This window comes from Panthera leo, chromosome B3 (assembly GCF_018350215.1).
Source record: "Panthera leo isolate Ple1 chromosome B3, P.leo_Ple1_pat1.1, whole genome shotgun sequence".
In the NCBI taxonomy this organism is placed as follows: domain Eukaryota; kingdom Metazoa; phylum Chordata; class Mammalia; order Carnivora; family Felidae; genus Panthera; species Panthera leo.
In genome coordinates this window covers 9,810,001-9,831,310 of record NC_056684.1, presented here as the reverse complement: position 1 = coordinate 9,831,310, position 21,310 = coordinate 9,810,001, and the positions used below count along the sequence as shown (strand labels likewise).

General features: G+C 43.3%; 1 protein-coding gene across 7 annotated transcripts in view; it reads left to right on the top strand.

Moving 5' to 3' along the window:
- The window catches only part of AKAP13 (A-kinase anchoring protein 13), a 334,433-nt gene that overhangs the window by 79,351 nt on the left and 233,772 nt on the right, over positions 1 to 21,310 (top strand). For all 7 annotated transcript variants that reach the window (XM_042941070.1, XM_042941069.1, XM_042941066.1 and 4 more), the window contains exon 2: positions 10,205 to 10,248. In XM_042941070.1, the coding sequence (XP_042797004.1) occupies positions 10,216 to 10,248 (33 nt within the window). In that variant the 5' untranslated portion in view covers positions 10,205 to 10,215. The remainder of the gene's footprint in view (positions 1 to 10,204; positions 10,249 to 21,310) is intronic.

Sequence of the window (21,310 nt, the reverse complement as noted above, 5' to 3'; positions counted from 1 at the left end):
CTGAGTATGTCTGTGTTGCTTACTACTGTGTTCAACAGTTTACACACATCTTTTTCTTTAATTTTTTTTTAATGTTTATTTATCTGTGAGAGACAGAGAGCATGAGCAGGGGAGGGGCAGAGAGAGAGAGGGAGACAAGAATCGGAAGCAGACTCCAGGCTCTGAGCCGTCAGCACAGAGCCCGACGCGGGGCTCGAACTCACAAACCATGAGATCATGATCTGAGCCGAAGTCGGCCGCTCAACCGACTGAGCCATCCAGGCGCTCCCTACACACATCTTTTATGCTTACTTTTACCCGGTTAACTAATGAAAATAAAGCAGTTAAGTGACTTGTCTGGAAGTGCTGAAGTTACAACTCAGATCCAAGTCTGTCTCCTCTGAATGCTATTGCAGTCGGATTTTTATCCTTACCTTCTTCTGTGAGGGGTTGTTAATGAATTCCCGAATGCTAGCAGGTTGTCTTCAGTTTAGCGGTCATCTCGTCCTTTAATATCGTCATTATTCACCAGAGTGGCTCATGGAGAATTCGTGTAAATTAAATATGATACTGGTTTATTTTTAATTTTTTTTAGCAGAGGAAATGTAGTGAGCTTCATCTCCCTGCCGGCACCTGCCGGCCCCAGGCTGCCCATGTGTGTGTCTGTCACTGCGCCATCTGAGCTTGTGAACCCGGGGTGCAGGGCTCCACCTTTAAGCCCTGGAGGTTGGAAGCTCTAGAATCACTAAGAGGCGTTAAATGTCTCCCCAAAACTGTGATCACATTTTCTTTTGAATCAATAAAAATATTTGTTACTCTCTTGAGGCAGGGCAGATCGGATCTTGGCACCCTCCGCTAGAACTCCCTAAAGAAAAGAGGTCGGTGCCTCAAAGGAGCCTTTCTGAAGGGTTACTTTCTGCTGTGCAGGCAGAGAGTGAGCTACAGAAGGAGAGTAGTATTTTAGGAAGGTTGAGTCACAGGAGCCGGTGGAGCACGGAGAGATTTTCTCAAGGTGATAAGGTGCTGGCACTCAGGTCAGCAAGCTGAGGCAGGTGGACCCGCAGGGATTCCTGCTTGGGGAAGAAGGGTGAAATGGGCTGCTTCTGAGACCCTCTTACAATTGTAGAGCCTTGTGGCCGACTGGATTTGCCTAGGGTTTCGGATGCGGACTCCGGGGCCCGTGGAACTTGATCGGGAAGCCAGCCTTCGCTCGCTGCACCTCAGGGAAGCCACGGTGGGAGGCTGGCCTGGCCTCCCTGCCTGTGACCCACAACGCGCACTTGCTGGGTCTGGGTTTAGGCTCCATGATACAAACTTCTCCCAGGGCTACTTTTTGTGAATCTTTGAGCCTGCAGTTGTGAAAGAATAGACATTTGAGCTGCACTTAAAAAAAAGGGAGGGGCTGGGAAAAAGGTGTAGGTAGATTTGGTTGATGCCGTTGCCGTTATAAGGCTGTAAGGTCTTCAGGGTAGAGTGGTGTCATGGCGGCTTGTAAATTTTCTTCCGTCTCCCTTCCTTGGCTTCTGAGACCAAACATCTTTGAGGCGTGTGGATTTACATGAGTGCCTCTCCTGAATCCTCTCCCTTCATCCCCTGCTTGTACTTCTCATCCCGATTGGTTCCCAGCAGCCCACTGTGCTGTCTTGTCCTATACGTGCTCCTCCTGGGTCCACTGGGTGAAACGTGCTTTGGGTTGACCTCCTCCAGGAAACTGTCGGGGCTTCTTTTTTCCTGACTCTTGTAACATTTTTATTATTGCCCTTGTAATACTCTAACGTAATGATCCGCTTCCCTCTATAGGCCCCTTACTAAATTGGTAGGGGCCAATTTAGTATTATTTATCTCTAAAGCTCAGCAGCTCACTGTACATGGAGTATTTCAGGGGCTCAGAAGTATCAGGAGATTATCTGCCATCATTGAGTCTTTTTGTGCCAGGCAGATATCATAAACATATGTAATGAAAGGGAGGCCCTAAGTACTGAAAAGTTCCGATGTTCTCTCCCGTATGAATTTCAAAGTAAACTCTGAGTAGAAGAAGTCAGCGTTCTCATTTTTAAATTAAATTTCTTTGGGGCGCCCGGGTAGCTCAGTTGGTTAAGCATCCAGCTTCAGCTCAGGTCATGATCTCGCTGTTCGTGGGTTCGAGCCCCGTGTCGGGCTCTGTGCTGACAGCTTGGAGCCTGCTTCAGATTGTGCGTCTCCCTCTCTCTCTGCCTCTTCCCTGCTTGCACTCTCTCTCAAAAAAGAAATCTCTCTCATTGTTTAATTATTTTGGTAAGAGTTCTGATTTTTTTTTTAATTCCGCGTTAATTACTTTGATTATTCGTGTGTGTATTTTTGCCCCGAGTTCAGGATCATTTTGCCTTTTGGATAATTCGGCACGGATAAATAATAAATGAGTGAATGTGGGTGTTTGTGTTTTGATTGTTTTTGGTTTTTGTTTTATTTTTTTTTTTTAATTTTTTTTTTAACGTTTATTTTTGAGACAGAGAGAGACAGAGCATGAATGGGGGAGGGTCAGAGAGAGGGAGACACAGAATCTGAAACAGGTTCCAGGCTCTGAGCTGTCAGCACAGAGCCCGACGCGGGGCTCGAACTCACGGACCGTGAGATCATGACCTGAGCCGAAGTCGCTCGTTCAACTGACTGAGCCACCCAGGCACCCCTGGTTTTTGTTTTAATCTGCCGTGTCCTTTTGTTTCACTGTGAGTATTGCTGCACGTTGGACTCTTGATTCTTATCCTGTCCTCCCTGCCGGGGGTCCCCTTTCCCCCACCCCCCAGCCGTGTGTGACCAGTGCTTGACTGTTTTTCTTGGTGGTTTTTAGAGTACCGTGTCATGGGATAGTGGGACACAGAGGCCTAACTGTGCCACAAGAGAATCAGACACATGCTGTGGATCTCAACACCATTGCTTCCCAAAGCGTGGGCCATGATTCAGAAGCAGAAACATCACCAGGGACGGTCTCCTGATTTGGACTCACTGCTGGTGGAAGAGGATGCGGAGGCTTGGCGGGGAGGGCAGGGGCTGTGGGGGTTGGGGGGGTGGCTAAGAATCTGTGTTCTCTAGCCCCCAACTGATGCTCATGTGCTCTAAGGTTTGAGAATCAGTGCTTGAGAAGCAAACTGCTCAATTATTAATTAACGCACCTTTAAAGAGAAGAAGACAAATTAGGCTCCTGGAAGATTTCCTCAGTCCTTATTCAGGAAATCTATTTGGTGCCTGTAGTCGTTTATATATATATTTTGCAGAACTTGACATCCACAGCAGGAAAAGCCTGTTCGCTCTTTGTACCCTGCTGTGTTCTTCTATTGTTTAGAATTCCCTGCTCCCACCCACAATGAGCGAGGAGCATGTTTACAGCCACCAGCCCAGACTCCTTAGGAATGAAGGAAAGAGTCTTCAGATCCTGTTATTTTCCTTGAAGAGCAGGGCACTGACTGTTTTACAAGAATCCAGGGTATGCACTGCCATTTCCATGTTAACCCTCGCCCCCAATTTTTGTGGGTTTCGAAGGATTTACCGCAGCCGGGTTTTAGTGAATCTCCTGGCCATGGAGATTCATTTGAAGGCATATTCTGCCAGGGACGTACCCTGCAGGTATAAATCCTCTATTTGCACTTGTCTGAGACAGCTGCCCTCCTCCTTTTGGGGCTGAGGTTGGTTGTGGAGGTGGTGTGCGCATCTTTTCTTGTGGATTTGGAAGCTTCCCTGTTGTGAATGACCAAAACCATGTCTGTTGAAGTGGTAGGTTCAGCAGACCTGGACAGCTGGTCCTTAGGAAATGGCCCGAGATCAAGAAGCTAACAGATTCAGGGAGAGTTTGAAGGTTGCTGTAAGTCCTGATGGCAGTGCTGGGCCTGTGATTTTTTTTTTTTATTCCCCACCTCCTCTTCAGGGACATGTCACTAAGAGTGGAGCACCTGTTAAAGGGTTCCCTAGTATAATGTATGGATATGGCTAAAGAATAATGAGTATGATTTATATTTACATACCTATAGGTGCAGGCTTTCTTATTTTAATTGCTTTTCCTTCATCTCTAGGGATCTTTAGTAAAGATTGTAGATGTCTTCAGTTTGCACATTTAGGAAAAATGTCTTTTTACTTATTTCCAGTTGAGTTGTGATTCATTGAATGACAGGGGACTTAAAACAGGTGTGCTGTGTATAATGTCTTCTTCCTGATTATAAAAGTGGTATCTGTTCGTTGTCTGAATAGTTACAATTACGAAACGTAATTTAGGAATGAAAATTTCCTGTTAATTCCCAGAAATATGTGCATTTAACATTTTGTTATTCCTCCAGATTGCTTTCTGGGGTTATTTTGTTGTATCTTAGAATTGTGATTTACCCACCAGTGTATTTTTAGACAAATGTATCTCTGGATACCTGATGCCTTTTATTTTGACCATTGACAGTTACCCAAGTATTTTCCTTGGTAGTCTCCATTGAGACCCAGAAACTGCAGAAAGATCTGTACCTGGCAGTGCACTTAAGCACTTCACTTAGATTCTCTTTTAATTCTTCCACCAACTTCATATTGTAGGCAGGAATTCTTAAACTCTCAGTGCACATGGAGAGACTGGGGTTAGACAAGGTCCAGTGACTTGCTCAAGGTCATACAGTTACTCAGTAGAGAATTTGGGATGCCTGCCCATGTAATTTGATTGCTGGTCTAGAGGATATTGCACAGCACCCTATGACTTTACTGAGAAGTCTTTTTTAGCTGAAAATATCTTTGAGACATAGAGAGCTGTTAAATGGGGGCACCCTGCTTCTTTGGCATATTAAGAGGTATTTTGTTAGATTTTGTTCAGGAGTTGGCACCCTATGGCACACTAGTGGAATCTAGTCCGCTGCCTTTTTTTTTTTTTTTTTAATTTTTTAAAATGTTTATTTTATTTTTGAGAGAGAGAGAGAGAGCGCTAGTGGGGGGGGGGGCAGAGAGAGAGGGAGACACAGAATATGAAGCAGGCTCCAGGCTCTGAGCTGTCAGCACAGAGCCCAACGTGGGGCTCGAACTCATGAACCGCGAGATCATGACCCGAACCGAAGTTGGACGCTCAACTGACTGAGCCACCCATGCGCCCCTAGTTGCTGCCTCTTTTTGTAAATAGAGTTTTATTGGAACATGGCCACACCCGTTCATTTACATATTGTACTGGAGACCATATGACCTGCAAAGCCTGAAATCTTTTTTTTATTTAATATATAATTTATTGTCAAGTTAGCTAACATACAGAGTATATGGCTTCAGGGATAACTTTCCATGATTCCTCACTTACATGTAACATACCCAGTGCTCATCCCAAGTGCCCTCCTCAGTGCCCATCCCCCATTTCCCCTCCCCCCCATCAACCCTCAGTTTGTTCTCTGTATTTAAAGAGTCTAATCTTATGGTTTGGTTCCCTCCCAGTTTGTAACTATTTTTTTTTCCTTCCCTTCCCCCATGGTCTTCTGTTAAGTTTCTCAGATTCCACATGTGAGTAAGAACATATGATATCTGTCTTTCTCTGACCAGCAATAGCACACTAGGAATTTATCCAAAGGATACAGAAGTGCTGATTTATAGGGGCACATGTACCCAATGTTTATAGCAGCACTATCAACAATAGCCAAAGTATGGAAAGAGGCCGAATGTCCATCAACTGATGAATGGATATAAAAGATGTGGTTTATATACACAATGGAATATTACTTGATGATGAAAAAGAATGACATCTTGCCATTTGCAACAACGTGGATGGAACTGGAGGGTGTTAGACTAAGTGAAATAAGTCAGTCAAAGCCTGAAATCTTTACCATCTAGCCCTTTACAGAAAATGTGTGCCTATTATTAAAGTGTGTACTGTTTCTGTAGCTTCTAGAGTTTTACATTCATTTGTTCAGGCACATTAACCTATGGAAGTGCTTTCTGTCCCTCACTACCCGCCCCTCCCAAACCAGTCAAACAGCCGTATCACTTTATACCTGAGTTTCCATGTGATCCTTTATAGAGACGGAGTTTCTTCATAATCCTTTGCAGGTAGTGTGAGTTGCAAAAAATTCCAAAACTTTTGCCACTGTTAACCTGTTGTAAGCACTGCATATCCAACACTGGTCCGTTCTGACGATGGTTTGTGCCCCTGGCTCTTTGTGAGGAAAAGGCTGATGGTGGTTTGTTCTAAAGTGCAGGAGGAGGAGGCTGTAGGCCCAGACTGTGCTGGTTTATCCAGCGCCCTGAGAGCTGCAGGGCTGCAGGAGAGCTAGCTGCAGGATTATAGGAGAGCTGCAGGGCTGTAGGAGAGCTGCAGGATTGTAAGAGAGCTGCAGGGCTGCAGGAGAGCTGGACCCGTCATTGAGGCCGTTGTATTCGGATTGGACAGATCTTGTTTTGGCATAAAGTGAATGTGTTACTTTTCTACAACAGCAAATTATTCCATTTGTTTTCTGTCAGCATTTGGAAATAACATGGAAAATGGGAGAACGAGAATACTTACTTACCTAGTTTCTGTTTCTCACCCTCCCGCCCCGGAAGTATGACCCTGAATTCTTGCTGGCTGCTGCAGAGTGGGAGATTCGGAGAACATGCTTGACATCACATCCTACTTAAGTGTCTGAATTTTGCTCTTTTCATTTCATTGCCTTTCTCATGGCACGCAGCCTTCCTTTATGACCCCCCTATGCCTGTCTCGTGTGGTACTTGTGTTACACGAAAGCAGCCCAGGGAAATGTGGACTCGGTCAAAGACATTCACTGGTTACTGAGTAGGAAGGAAATTGTAGGGTTTTCCCTCTTAAAATTCCTTGATGAAATCATTGAAGGAAGTAGTACACCTCTTTAATTTTCCTTTGGGGAAGGCTCGATCAAAGATCCCATCGACAGAGCAAAGACTTTCAGTTGGCCTTAGAGAATAAATTTGGGTTTTAAGTGTGTTCACTCTGATCCAGAGACTGCCTTCCTGCAGTGTGCTCCGTCTTTTAGAACACGATTCTCACTCCAGTAAAGTAAGCTTATAAATGTGTAGAGTAAGTTGTGCGTTATAGGTAACAAGTTTTCTGATGGTTAAGCATTGGAACTCTCATTTCTCAGTTTTGGGGCCAATTTGAGAGTTGGGAACACCTTCCACCTGTTACCTCTATTACATGCTTTTGTAATCTCTTTTCTTTTTTTTTTTAAATTTATTTTTGAGAGAGAGAGAGAGAGAGAGAGGGAGAGAATGGGGGAGGGGCAGAGAGAGAGGGAGACACAGACTCCGAAGCAGGCTCCAGGCTCTGAGCTGTCAGCACAGAGCCCAATGCAGGGCTCAAACTCATGGACTGCGAGATCATGACCGGCGTGGATGTCGGACGCTTAACCAACTGAGCCACCCAGGTGTCCCTCTTAATCTCTTTTCACTTTTGGGGGGGTAAATGTCACCTCAGAGAGGCCTTCCCTCAGTACCATATTTAAAACAGGATCCTCTCATTTCCTGTTCCCTCTTCTCTTTATTTTTCTCCATGGAACTTATCACTATTTGAAAACCATTTATTTTAATATTGTATTTATCTGTGTTACTCCTAGAATAAGCTCTATGAAGGTTGGGAGTTTTGTCTTTATTCCTTCTGTACCCTTTGTGCCTTGGGGAGTACCATGCCTGACACATTATAGATGCACAGTGATAGTTAAAGTAACAAAGTCAAGGGGAGTCTATAGTGTGTGTCGATTGGGGGCTAGACGGGGGTGGGGGGGGGGAGTGGGGGTGGGCAGGGGAGGAGGAGTCAGTTTGTAGATTGAGGTCGTCATTCAGGAGATCCTATCCTGATAAGGGGGAAAAGCACATGTTTGGGCATCAGATGGGGTTTGAATTTAGGCTCATTCACTTCTTACAGTTGGCGATAAATAATTTAACATTGAAAGAGTCAATTCTTTTTCACCAGTGAAACGGGGAAAAATAATGTCTTTTTATGGGGATTAAATGTAATATTGAATTTATATTCAGTTCATTTATAGAGCTTTCTAGTGCTATAAATATTAGTCCTGCCTTTCCTCTTGTGTGTCAGCACTGAAGAAGCTTAAAGCAATCTGAATTTACAAATCTGTTGCCTCTGGGGTCATTGCCTTGATGACTTTTGACAGATTTATTCTTTCAACAGCCTCTGTTGCCAGCATAACAATGGCCTGTCCCTTTGACCAGTGTCAGGGACAGACACTTTGTCATTCCTCCTTAATCCTCATATCAGAACAACTTGTATGGGTTCTGACGAGTTCATAATACCCACCAGTTGAGGTGGCATCAGCCGTTCCTTGGAACCATGTGGGTTCCCCCAGCTCCTCCCGCTGAGTGCAGTGGGGCCGCTCAGATAGCTTGATGTTTGTGGTCTCTTCAAACGTAGTTGCCCGAAGTTTCTTGGCAGATGGACAAACATCAGAGGGCCCTAAGTCGCTAGCGTGTCTCCCTCGATGTCTCCAGTTGTTGCAGATTACCCGAGTGTGAATTCTGTTTCAGTTTCCACAGATACTTCTTGACAGGAACATGTCACAAGTTAGGTAAGGCAAATCGGTTTCTAAAGTTATAGGTTCTTTCAATCCTCTGTCCCAGGCAAGTCTGGGCAGGACCTGGAAAGCTGATTAAAAGGCTCGTGAGCACAGGAAACTTGATTTTAAATTAAATGGATAGTTAATGCATTGAGAAAAGTACTCAGATGCTTCAGTCTTTCTTTTCCATCCACGCTTGCTATTTGAATTTGATGGGCTGGAAATCTACCTTATTTTTCGACTGAACGAGTTAGTTACTGCTACATTTCTCAAGCTTGGTTTTTCGCTGTGGATTTTTGCAGGTGATTTTTAGCACCTATGGGTACAAAATTATTAAATGAAGACAGGAAGGGAAGAGTGCCTTGAGCCAGGTGTCTTACAGCCTGGGGAGCGGACCAGAGAAAGAACAGGGATGGTTGTGAAGGCCGTCATTGTGGCGGAGCCCCTGGGCTGTCTTCAGAACATGCTGAAAAAGCCTATGGCTTGCGAGTGGTTTGGAGATGATTGGGTTTAGGAGCCTGATTACAGTTTTGGTTTTTGTTTTTTTTTCCCCTAAGTATGTGTTAACTGCTTTTTGGGTGAGCCTTCATCTCGGGCATACACAGCCTGGCCAAACTGGTAGATCTATGAGGATTTTAATATTAAGAGGAATCTGTTATGTAAGTTATGCGTGGTGGCTAGGACATTCATTGCTCTTTCTTCTAAACATTTAGTCATTGATAACCTGCCTTCGTTTATGCTGTTTGGGTTTCAGTTCACTGTTAGTGAGGTTTTTGTAATCTGGTAGAACACAAAGAATGTGATTTCACCTATATTTTTGCACGTGTGAATGACATTTCTATACTGTTGTTTACATCACTGGTTAGTTAGTACATGCCCCTTAATTTAATTCATTTAACCTGCTAAGAGTAAGAAACTTCCTTAGATCGAATTATAATAAAGTCCCTTGGGTCGGCCTCTATGACTTCTGTGAGGACAGGATCAGTTTATACTCAAATTCAGGGTGTTTGGCAAAGGGCCTGCTGTCCTGAAGTCCGTGATTCTGGACTATGATATTTTAGCATGAACTCCTGGTCAAATCACCAAGTTAAACTTTCGAGAGTATGCTTTTCTTGATATTTGGGAAATGTATTAACCAGCCTGGAAGTCTTCTTCAAAATTCTTCCTAAGATTTTTGTGTGAATTCATTTAGTGAAGATAACATCAGGGAATCTGGCTGTTAATTTTGAGGAGGGTAAGAACTTGCAGTTTGTGGAGGCCAGCCTCTCCTTTCTCCAAGGGTGGAGAGGAGGAGAGCTCTCTGGACCTCTGCTGTCTCTCCCCCCATGTTCCCTGGTGACTGGAAGAGACTCTGGCCAAGCGACACTTTGTGAAATTTGGGGGATTATGTAAAAGTGTAACTGACCATACGCTGTTTTTGCTTTGGTAACTGCATTCAATATCCTGTTGGTTGTTGAAAATTCTCCCAGGACAGTGAAGCCTTTTGTCTTTAATTTTCAATCAAAGTCTTTCTCCCCAGTTAAAGAGATTGACTCTGGGCTACAAGACGTTTTGCGGTCCTTGACCTTCTGACCTTCCCACACCTCTAAGGAAAGCTGGGCATCCCATCATCTCAGACTTTTGATTGTGGTCATAGAGCCGTACTCGACACCTAGCATTTGTGGCTTTTATACTGCTGTGATCATAACTTTTAATTCTATTCTCATTTATTTTTCTCTTTTCTGTTTCAGTGTCCTGGGTCATGAAACTTAATCCACAGCAAGCTCCGTTATATGTGAGTAGATCGCGAGGTTTCTTGTCATTTTGCACTCATCCATGGTTTCTACTTGTTATAAGAAAACTCAAAACTGCTGTCATGTGATGATCCCAGGAATTTTTAGCCATCTATCCAAGTAGTGTACTTCAGAAAGTGAATTTGATTTGGTGAACACTAAATGACTTGCATGAATGGCACTGAGCTGGCAGATAATACCTGTAAGATGTGAGGTAAACTGGTCAGGTGCAAGACGCACTTATCACACAACTGCATTGCCCTGCGGAACGATACGGGGGCTCTTATTTTCCCGGTCAGCACATTTCTGTGAAAGTGGTGTGGAGGTCTTCCTACGGCCATGGAGAGTTACCCTGCGTTGCACCTAGGTGGCGCTCTGTCATTGGCAAGCGTGCCGTTTACATTAGGGCTCTGGGTGAAAGCTGATCTGCTCTCTTCCCAAAGTGAGGGAGCTGGCAGATGACATGGATAAATCAATGAATCAAGGCTGGAAAGGTAAAGTATAGGTGACTCTCTCTGTCTCTGTCTCTGTCTCTTTTTTTTTTTTTTTTTAATGTTTTTATTTATTTTTGAGACAGAGAGAGACAGAGCATGAGCAGGGGAGGGGCAGAGAGAGAGGGAGACAGAATCTGAAGCAGGTTCCAGGCTCCAAGCTGTCAGCACAGAGCCTATCGTGGGGCTCAAACTCACAGACCGTGAGATCATGATCTGAGCCGAAGTCGGAAGCCCAACCGACTGAGCCACCCAGGCGCCCCTCTTTTTTTTTTTTTTTTAATTATTGTGAGAGTGCATTAGCTGAATGGGGGTGGTGAGGAGTCCCTTTAGAGGTATGGACAGTTCAAGCTGTCAGAGGTCGGTGGATAGGTTGGTATAGTCTGGAAAGAGTGAGGAAAATTTCTTTGATGGGACACATCCTTAAAGACGAAGAAGCATTTGGTTGGGTGAAAAGTCCTCAGAATTCATTCAAGATCTAAGGCAGATAGGTGGTAGAGGGGTGAGCAGGGCATTCAGTGAGTGGTGGGAGGTGAGCAGGGGAAAGCCTAGCCCAGCTGAACTTGTGTGAGGGGTAGGGAGGCGAGTCTAAAAAGGTGACTGAAGATCAGTCGTGAAGGCAGAGACGTGGAGACCACTCAGGAGCCTTCGATGGTGTTTATTTGAAATCTGCTGTTCATTTTATGATTTGTTTATTTTAAATCATGCTGTGTTACTAATAGTCCTATACCTTTCTAGGATAGAGCATTCCTGGGATCACTCTTCTGCATAGATGCTTTTTCTGTTAAATGTAACAAATAAAAATATATGTATTTCTTAGAAGATATTTTATGTATTTATTTTCTTTCCAGACTTCTTGAAAATTTATTACGTTCAACAGTGGGTTTGCACATGAACTGAGTACTTGGGCTTTTAAAAACAGCTTTTATTGAGATATAATTCACACCCCATAAACCTCACACATTTAAAGTATACGATTCGGTGGTTTTTAGTATATTCACAGTTGTGTAATCGTAACTGCCATCTACCTTAAGAATATTTTCATCAGCCCAGAAAGAAACACCATGCCTGTTAGTAGTTACTCACCATTCCCTGCCTTTCCAGCCCCTGGCAACACCTTATCTGCTTTCTGTCTTTATGGATTTACTTATTATTCCAGAAATGTCATGTAAATGGAATCCTACAACACGTGGTCTTTTGTGACTGGCTTCTTCCATGTAGCAGAATGTATTTAAGGTACACGTTAGAGCAAGTGTCAGTACTTTGTTCCTTTCTGTTGATGAATTATACTCTGTCGTATGGGTATCCCACATCTAATTTATCCATTCATCGGTTGATGGGCATTTGGCTTGTTTCCACTTTTTGAATATTATAAATAATGATGCTGTCAGCAGCAGTTTTCGGTAGGCTTATGTTTTCATTTTTGTTGAGTGTGTACTTAAGAGTATATTTGCTTGTTGGGGCGCATGGCTGGCTTAGTCGGTGGAGCGTGTGACTTGATCTCAGGGTTGTGAGTTCAAGTCTCAAGTTGGATGTAGAGGTTACTTAAAAATAAAACCTTAAAAAAAAAAAGTACAATTGCTTGCTTACATGGTAACTCTCTGGTTAACATTTTGAGGATTGCCACACTGTTTCCACGGTACCTGCACATTTTCAGATCTCACCATCAATGTTGAGAGTCTTGGTGCCTCCACGTTCTTGAAACACTTGCTGTTAATCTGACTTTGGATTGTTCATCCTGGTGGGGGTGAAATGGAAAGTCATTGTGATTTTGATTTGCATTTCCCTAATGGCTAATGATTGTGAGCATCTTGTCAGGTGCTGTTGGACATTTATGTATCTTTGAAGAAATGCCTATTCAGATTCCTGGCTTATTTAAACAATTTTTTTTTTTTAATTATTACTGAGTTTTAAGAGTTCTTTATATATTCTGGATCCCATATCAGATATATGATTTGCAAAAACTTTCTCCCTTTGTAAGGTTATCATTTCATTTTGTTGATGGTACCCTTTGAAGCACAAAACTTTTTAATTTTGATGATGTCCAACCTACCTATCATTTCCTTTACCACTTGTGCTTTTGTTATCATATCTAAGAAGGCTTTATGTAACTCAGGGTCACAAAAAATGGACTCCTGTGCTTTCCTCTAGGGGTTTTACAGTTTAAGTCCTTGCATTTAAGTGTATGGCTCCAGAGTACGTTTTTTTTGTATGCTGTAAGGAAGCCTCCAAATTTCATTTTATGACATGTGGACATCTGGCTGTCCCAGCACCATTTGTTGAAAAGTCTTCTTTCCACCTCGGGTTTTCTTGGGCACGCTTGTTAAAAATCAATCATAAATGTAAGGAATTATTTCTGGACTGTTAATTCTCTTCTACTTTAGGTCATCTTTAATTTCTTTTAACAACGATTTATTGTTTTCAGTGTACAAACTTTGTACCTTTGTGAAATGTGTTTGTAAGTATTTTAATTCTTTTTGATGCTATTATAAATGATATTGTTTTCTCATTTCATTTTCAGATTGTTCACTGCTAGTATATAGAAATACAGTTGATATTTGTGTATTGACCTTACAACCTACAGCCTCTCTGAACTTGTTTATTGGTTAATAGTTTTTTAGTGGATCCCTGAGATTTTTCTGCATACAGATGATGTCATCTGAAAATACAGATTAGTTTTTTGCTTTCTAATCTGAATGCCTTCTGGTTTTCTTGCCTAATTGCCCTGAGTAAGAACTTCCAGTACAGTGTTGAATAGAACTTCTGAGAGCAGACATCCTGGTTTTGTTTCTGATCTTAAAGAACGGGAAAGTATTCTGACTTTCCCCATTGATCAGGTATGATGTTCTTAGTTGTGGGCTTTTCGTAGGTGCCTTTATCAAGTTGACAGAGTTCCCTTCGGTTCCTAGTTTGATTATTTTGTCATGAAAAAGCATTGGATTTTGTTGAATGTGTTTTTCTGTGTCCGTGAGATGATCATGTGGGTTTTTTTTCTTTCATTTCATTAGTGTAGTGTATTAGATTGATTGGTTTTGAATGTTAAGCCAACTTTGCATTCCTGGGATAAGTCTCATTTTGTTGTGGTATATAATCCTTCTCCTTTGTTGCTGGATTTGGTCTGCTCATGTTTTGTTGAGGAATTTTGTGTCTTGTACGTAAAAGATACAGTCTCTAGTTTTCTCCTGGTGTCCTTGTCTGGTTTCAGTCACTGCAGATTTTTGATTAGGTGGCCTACGTTACTCAGTAGTTGTGATAGGCAGAAGAGCGGTTCCCTCATGTGTCCGTGACTTAATCTTCAGAATCTGTGAATGTTTATCTTACATGGCAAAAGAGACTTCACAGGTTTGATTAAGTTCAGGATCCTGAGATGCGAGCTTCTCCTGAATTATCTGGAGAATTATCCTGAATTATCTGGAGCCCAGTGTAAACACAAGGGTCCTTATAAGTGAGAGAGGAGAATCATGAGTCGGAGAGATTTGCAGATGGCACACTGCTGGGTTTGAAGGAGGAGGAAAGGGCCATGAGCCGGGGAAGGCAGCCTCTGGAAATTGGAAAAAGCAAGGGAACGGTTTTTTCTCGGAGCTTGCTCAGTGAACACAGCCCCGTGACATCTTTATTTTAGCCCAATGAAAGTTGTTTCAGACTTCTGACCTCCAGACCTGTAAGATAATAAATCCGTGTTGTTGTAAGTCTCAGAGTTTGAGGTAATTTGTTTTAACAGCAATAGGAAATGAACCCAGTGGTAGTTTGGAAAAATTAGTTGCCGGTAGAGTGAAGGATAATTTAGGGAGAGAGTAGCTGCAACGAGATCAGTTAGGGGGCGCCCAGGTGGCTCTTGGTTTCGGCTCAGGTCATGATCTCGTGGCTTGTGAGATCGAGCTCCACGTGGGGCTCTGTGCTCACAGTGCAGAGCCTGCTTGGGATTCTCTCTCCCTCTCTCTCTCTGCCCCTCCCTCGTGTGCATGTGCGTGCTCTCTCTCTCAAAAAATAAATAAACTGATAAAAAAAGAGATCGGTTAGAAGTTTTCTGATCTTTGCCATCATGGAATCCAAGAACTTTAGAATTACTAAGGATTGCAGGTACTATATGTGCTTCAGCCTCACTGTTGTAGAGTCAGGACATGAGTTCTGAAGATGAGCTGATGAGGTGGTGCAGCTAATCAGTGGTAAAATTGTGATTTAAATCTGTATTTTGGGGCTTAGTAATAGAAACCACTGTAAAGCTTGCTAAGCTTAAAGCTGCGTTCTGTTGGGAAAGCAAGGCTCTTTAGAAATCAGTTCTGGGGAATATTCTTCATAAAGCAAGTCCTTTGTATATGATTATGTGCTTAGTTGGGCAGGTCCTCCCGAAGAATATTTTAAACTTCACATTTCAAGTATGTCTGTTAGCAAGAATACCTTGGGGCAGTTTGTTACCCCTTTTTTAAAAGGAGAGCGACAGTGTATACTTGGTTTTCCGTGAACTGAGTCAGGTTATGGGGATCTCGGCCATTCTGTTAAAGGGAAGGAACTGTTACGTGACAGTCCTTTGGAGGTCAGTTCTCTGTACCTAGAGAAGGAGAGAAACAAAAGAACAGAACGAGTATGTTGAAGTTTTTCTTTGAGTTTACATTTGGGATCTGCCAGGGGTATGTATCATCAGCAGAAGAGAGAAAACTGCTCATAAATAAGAAAAAAACACTGGATCCTGAGAAGAACTTTTATCCATAAATGAAGCAAAATTAGCTGGATTCCAAATAAATATTTTTATCATTCTTTGCATAAAGATGTGTCCAGAATGAGTTGTAGTAGTTACAAATGTAAGAAAGTTCACAGCCTGTACAGGTGGCAGGGCTGGTGAATGTTTGCATGAAGCTGTTTATTTTTTTAAAACATTTTTTAAAAAAAATAAAAATCTTTTATTTTTAAGAGAGACACAGAGAGTGCGAGCGGGGGAGGAACAGAGAGAGAAGGAGACACAGAATCCAAAGCAGGCTCCAGGCTCTGAGCTGTCGGCTCCAAGCGGGGCTTGGACCCGTGAACGATGTGTATATATGTGTGTGTGTGTGTGTGTGCGCGCGCGCACTGCGCATATATATATATATATATACATATATATATATATATGTATATATATATATATTTTTTTAATGGTTCTTTAGTTATTTTGAGAGAGAACACACACACAAGTGGGGAGAGGGAGAGAGAGAATCCCAAGCAAGCATCGCAGAGCTCGATGCGGGGCTCGATCCCACAACCTGTGAGATCATGACCTGTGCTGAAATCCAAAGTTGGATGCTTAACGGACTGAGCCACCCAGGTGTGCCTGCAGGAAGCTGCTCACAGACTTATTTTTGTTGAAATGGGCACAGTGGAATGTGAAGACAGCAACCTGAAACTAGGGAGACCAGGTGTTTGATGTGACCACGTCTGGGTTTTCTGGTCCGTCAGCCACGCGGTTCCACTAGCGCCACTCGGCCTCCACAAGGGCGTCGGTTGTTGCCAGAGGAATTTCTAAGGATTGAAGAGGTACAGACTTTGACAGGTTGAGGGATATCCTTCTAGCTGATGAGGGCCTAGAGGGTTCGGTGGGGGTGAAACAGAGACCTTGTCAAATGCAAGACATATTTTCAAAGAAGCAGCAGGACCAAATTATGTGGCGAGTGAGAGACCATGGCGGTTGATTGAGAATTAGAACATGAGTGACACCCGATGCCTTTGCCAGATGCGGGAAAGAAAGGGGCCCTGAGCTTGTCCTCTGGACATGTTGAAGGGTGTTTTGTTGACCACCAGCCGTGTGGGCATGGAACTGGAAATTCACTCTTCCATTCGGGTGCCTGCGCTGTTCCAGGCTCTGTTCTGGCTGCTGCAGATTCAGCCATGAACGAAACACCAAAGTCCCTGCTCTCAGGGAGCTTACGAGTCGTAAACAGGAAGAAACGTCAGGAGGAAAAGCTTTACAAAAATAAACACAACAAGGAGGTGTGCCAGTGCCTGATGAGGGGCTGTTTTAGTTTGCGTGGTCAGGGAAGGCCTGTGAGGGATGTGCCACTATGAGCTGAGACCCGACTGACTGGAAGAGCCAGCCATGCGGAGATGTTGGCACAGCGTTCGGGCCGGGGGAACAGGTGTAGGGCTCTGAAATGAAGGCCGGCTCGATCAGTTGGAGGAACAGAAAGGACAGTGGCCGCGGCTCAGAACAAAGGGGGCGTGGGCACAATCTTTCCTTCTGGGGGAGGAGAGGAGGGAAAAGCCTGGCGGGGGATTTCACGCACACAGGCCATGTCCCCGGGCCCTCCTTTCTCCACACCTGCTTCCCGTCCCAGCTCAGCACCCATCTCCGGGCGTGCTCTGAAGGCTGTAGCACTTTCCGTGGCTTGGGGTCAAGCCAGACCTCTCAGGGATTCGGGACTCATCCTGATGTGGAGGTGCTGGCCCTGGGCAGGCTGGCTTCTTGGGCAGTTTAAACACAGTATCTTGGAAACAGTTTGAACATGTTGTACTCATTTAAGATCCATGTTTTCCATATAAATTGGATATTCTTGAGTTGAGGAACTTTTTTTTTTTTTCTTTTTTTAAGCAGATTTGGCTTTCATTTATCAGAGGAGAGTGTAATAAAAAATGTGCTTGTTTTTCATATTCTTTCATGGCTGAATTGCTTCTTGGGAGAGAAAAAGCAACATATTTCCAAATTATTTGTTCCTGTCAGTCCATTTGAGAACCTAAGTAAAGGAGGTATGATACCTTTCTCTTCGTGGTTTCCCCGGAATACTTTAGAAACAAGAGCTCTGTTAGCAGAGTCCTTCTAGTTTACAAAGCACATTTGCATATGTTATGGCATTTGCTTCTCACAGCAACCTTGTGAGAGTAGAGGAAGCTACATTGTGACCCTGTCACACTAAGGAAGCAGAAACTCAAGATGGCTCATTTAGCAGATGCAAAAGGTAGGGCTTCACCCAGAAATTGTGGTTCTCAAACCCATTTTCTTCTTTCTGTAGACAGACCAAGCTGTCTTACACAGTTGTTCCAGAAGACACAAATGTCACAACACTTAATATGTACAAGTCAAGGCCTTTGTTCTTATAAGTAACCCAGATTTAATCTTCCATTTCATGTGTTTAAAAAAATATTTTTTAAATCTTTTATTTAAGTTTAGATTTACAGAAAGGTTACAAGAATACTTTGTCTCTACTCATCCCTTACTAATAAACGTTTAGTTCCATTTGCTTATCATTCTATTACATATTTTTTGAATTGTCTGAAAGTTGCAGACATGCTACCCTATTCCCCCTAAATATTTCAGCATATATTTCCTAAGAACTAGGACATTCTCTTTCATAACCACAGTACAATTAACAAAAACAGGAATTGTAACACTGATGTAATACTCTTATGTAATGTAAGTTCATATCCAAATGTCTCCAGTTATCCCAATAATGTCCTTTATAGCATCCTCCTCCTGTCCCCTCCCTCCCCTCTCCTCCCCTTCCCAGTTCAGGATTTAATCCAGGATTACACATTGTATTTATGTCTCTTTAGTCTCTTAATCAGGAGGAGGCCCTCTGCCTCTCTGTCTTTCACGATACTGACATTTTGGTCCATTGTTTTGTAGCAGTTGGGTTTTATATGATGTTTTCTCCTGATTTGGGCTGGACTACTACGAAAAAGATGCCCTTCTTGGCACACCACGTTAGGAGGACACATGACATACTCTTGTTTGGTTATTGGAGATGTTAACTTCAATCCCTTGATTCAGGTGGTGTTTAATTTATCTGTTCTAAAGGAATGAAGCATTTAAAGAAGACAGTGTAATTGTTTGCTTTCCCCCTCTAATATGTTTTGCATATTGGATTTTCCTAAAAAGGGCACTGTTCTCTGCAAGGTGTGCCCTTGAATGTAGGTGGACGAGGGGAGAGTTCACGGTGGTAATTGATTGCCTGAGGTTCGAACAGAGGATCGTCTCTGCCCTTGTGGATACACACGGGGTTTTTAAATAAATGTAGTTCTCACCTAAGCTGGACCGAGCGCATTTCACGTGGAACAGAGTAGACACTCAGTGAACATTGGTTGAGCGAGTGAATGAAATGCAATTCAGCTGAGACTACTAAAATTTCAGTAAAATTTGCTTCGTTTTGATAAAACAGCTGTCTTTCTTAAAGTTGCTCATTTGTTTCCCAAGTTTCACTGTTAGTTTACCCTGTGTGGGCCGTGAATAGTTCAGTGATGCCATTTCTGTGACTGGAGGTATTGCCCACGAGGAAATAAATGTACTAGTGATGTCTTTGTTGTACACGTGTAACTTGCCTTACAACTGGAAGGAACTCTGCAGCGTCCCTACGAAGTATTTGTAGACGTAGAATGTCTGATAGGGTGTTACTCTACAGATGTGTTCTTTGAGATAAGTTACCTAGCTACTCATTTAGCACATTGAGAAAGCACTCTGGAGATAGTGCCTGAGTCCTGAATTATGCTCGCATCCTTGGGGGGCTTCTTGTCTGAGCCTCTTGTTTACAGCAGACTACATACAGCAAACCGTGTGACTGCTGATTTTTTTTTTTTTTTTTTTAAACCGACGTAGTACATGTACCCTTTAGCTCCAGAGCCCTTCTCACTGTCAAGATAAAAGCGTAGGCCTTTCCCAGAAGGGGTAGGGGACGAGGGATGCCGTCAGATGATAAAAGAAAACGCCATGCACATGAAGCCAAGGTTGGTATTTATAAAGCAAGCAAACAGAATAGGCCCTACCACCACTCCCTCACACCCTAGCAACCAAGCAACTGGACATTAGCAACGGTAAACAAACCCTCCCCCAGACTAACAGCTGAAAAGGAAGCAGGATTTTAAAATTTCCGAGGGAGGAGGAGGAAAGCTCTTTGGATGCCTCTTATCTGAGGCCCCAGGCTCGCTCTGGAAGAGACCTGATGAGGCCAGGCCTGAAGCTCTGTCGGGTACAGGGAGACAATGAGGGTCAAATGTGGCGAATAAGGAGAACTGGATTAATCCATACTTTATGTGCCGGAGAAAATCGCTTCCTCTTTCTCATCACCGTACTTTTCTGGAAGAAAATTAGTGATGAGGAACCCAAGCGAGTGTCCCACAGTCAGCTTGGCACGAGGGAACGGACTCTGTGAGGGAGGTCAGGACTGGAAACAGCATGATGAGTCATAGGAATCCTTGTATTTTTGGGGTGATGAGCCCAGTCTTCTGGAAGGGTGAAGAAACTGAGCTACAGAGAGATTGAGGGACTTGCCTAAAGTTTCATGGGGTTTGTGATGGATCTGGTCAGGTAGCAGAAACTGTCAGTAATCAGGCTCGCCCGTGTGCTGAAGGCAGGACAGGTCATTAGTTGGTTTGAACTTAAGACTCAAAGTACTTGAATGGAGAAGTCAAAGTACAAGACTTAGCCTAAGTGGGCTTTAGTAGAGAAAAAAAAGGTAGCAATGGGAAGACTAGAAGAAGAGAGGAATATTTGAAATGATAGCATTGAGTTCCTTTTTTGGGGTAGGAAGGTAAGGGTTAGAATGCCTTTATGGGCTGTGGACACATTGGAGAATAGACTGTAGTTATGACTTGAAATCCCTCTTAAGTAGAAAAAGTGTCAAAATAAAATGAGTGTTTCACCTTTTAATATAGGAAAGTCAGTGATAACCATCCAATGAATTACTTGATGGGGTCCTTACCTTTATACTTGGAGCTTCCTCAAGAGGATGAGTAACTTGTTAGCCCCAGACCGGGAGGAGGCCCGTGGCCCTGGGACAGGAAGGCACTTGTCTTGTAAAGCACACCGTCTGCAGCTCCGTGATGCTTGTCTGTATTAGAATCATTTTCTTTGCCAGTTTCCAAAGTGTCCCAGTGGGCAGTGGACACTTCATGGTTAGTGATGCCCCAGAACAGGTGGCTGTGGCTAACACTGATTGAGAAGGTTTATACGGGTGGTGATTTGCTAACTAAAACGACCATAAGAACTCATAAAGAGGGAAAGTTTGGGGTGCATTTATCAGGTTCTGCAACTATAAACTCACTCACTGTGTTCTTGAACACCTGTCTTGGTCTCCCTCCGGAAAGTCAGAAGGCATTTCCCCCCTACAAATGAAATACTTTTTTTTTTTTTTTTTTTTTTTTTACAACCAGAGAGATACTCGGATGTGAGATGTAAACTACGCTTCAGCGCAGGCTCTAAGGTTGTCTGTGGGATAATTCTCATCACCTGCCGTGTGTTTGGGATAAGATCCGCATTTGTTAGATTTTCAAGGGGAAGAGCCATTCTACTTACAAAACGAATTTCCAGAACCCCAGCAGATCTGGTTTATTATGTCCTTCCCGCTTTCTCCTTTTTCTTTAGTATCGAATGTTGTTGCATATTACTGCTTCCGGGAGGGGGCGGAAGCATCCTGACAATAGAGGAACCTCGTAGGAAAGAAAATCTTTGCCACTGGATGCCGCTCTTTGTTTAAAATATACAGAACAGGGGTGCCTGTGTGGCTTAGTCTGTTGAGTGTCTGATTCTTGAGTTCGGCTCAGGTCACGATCCCAGGGTCATGGGATCGAGCCCCATGTCAGGCTCCACACTGACCATGGAGCCTGCTTCAGATTT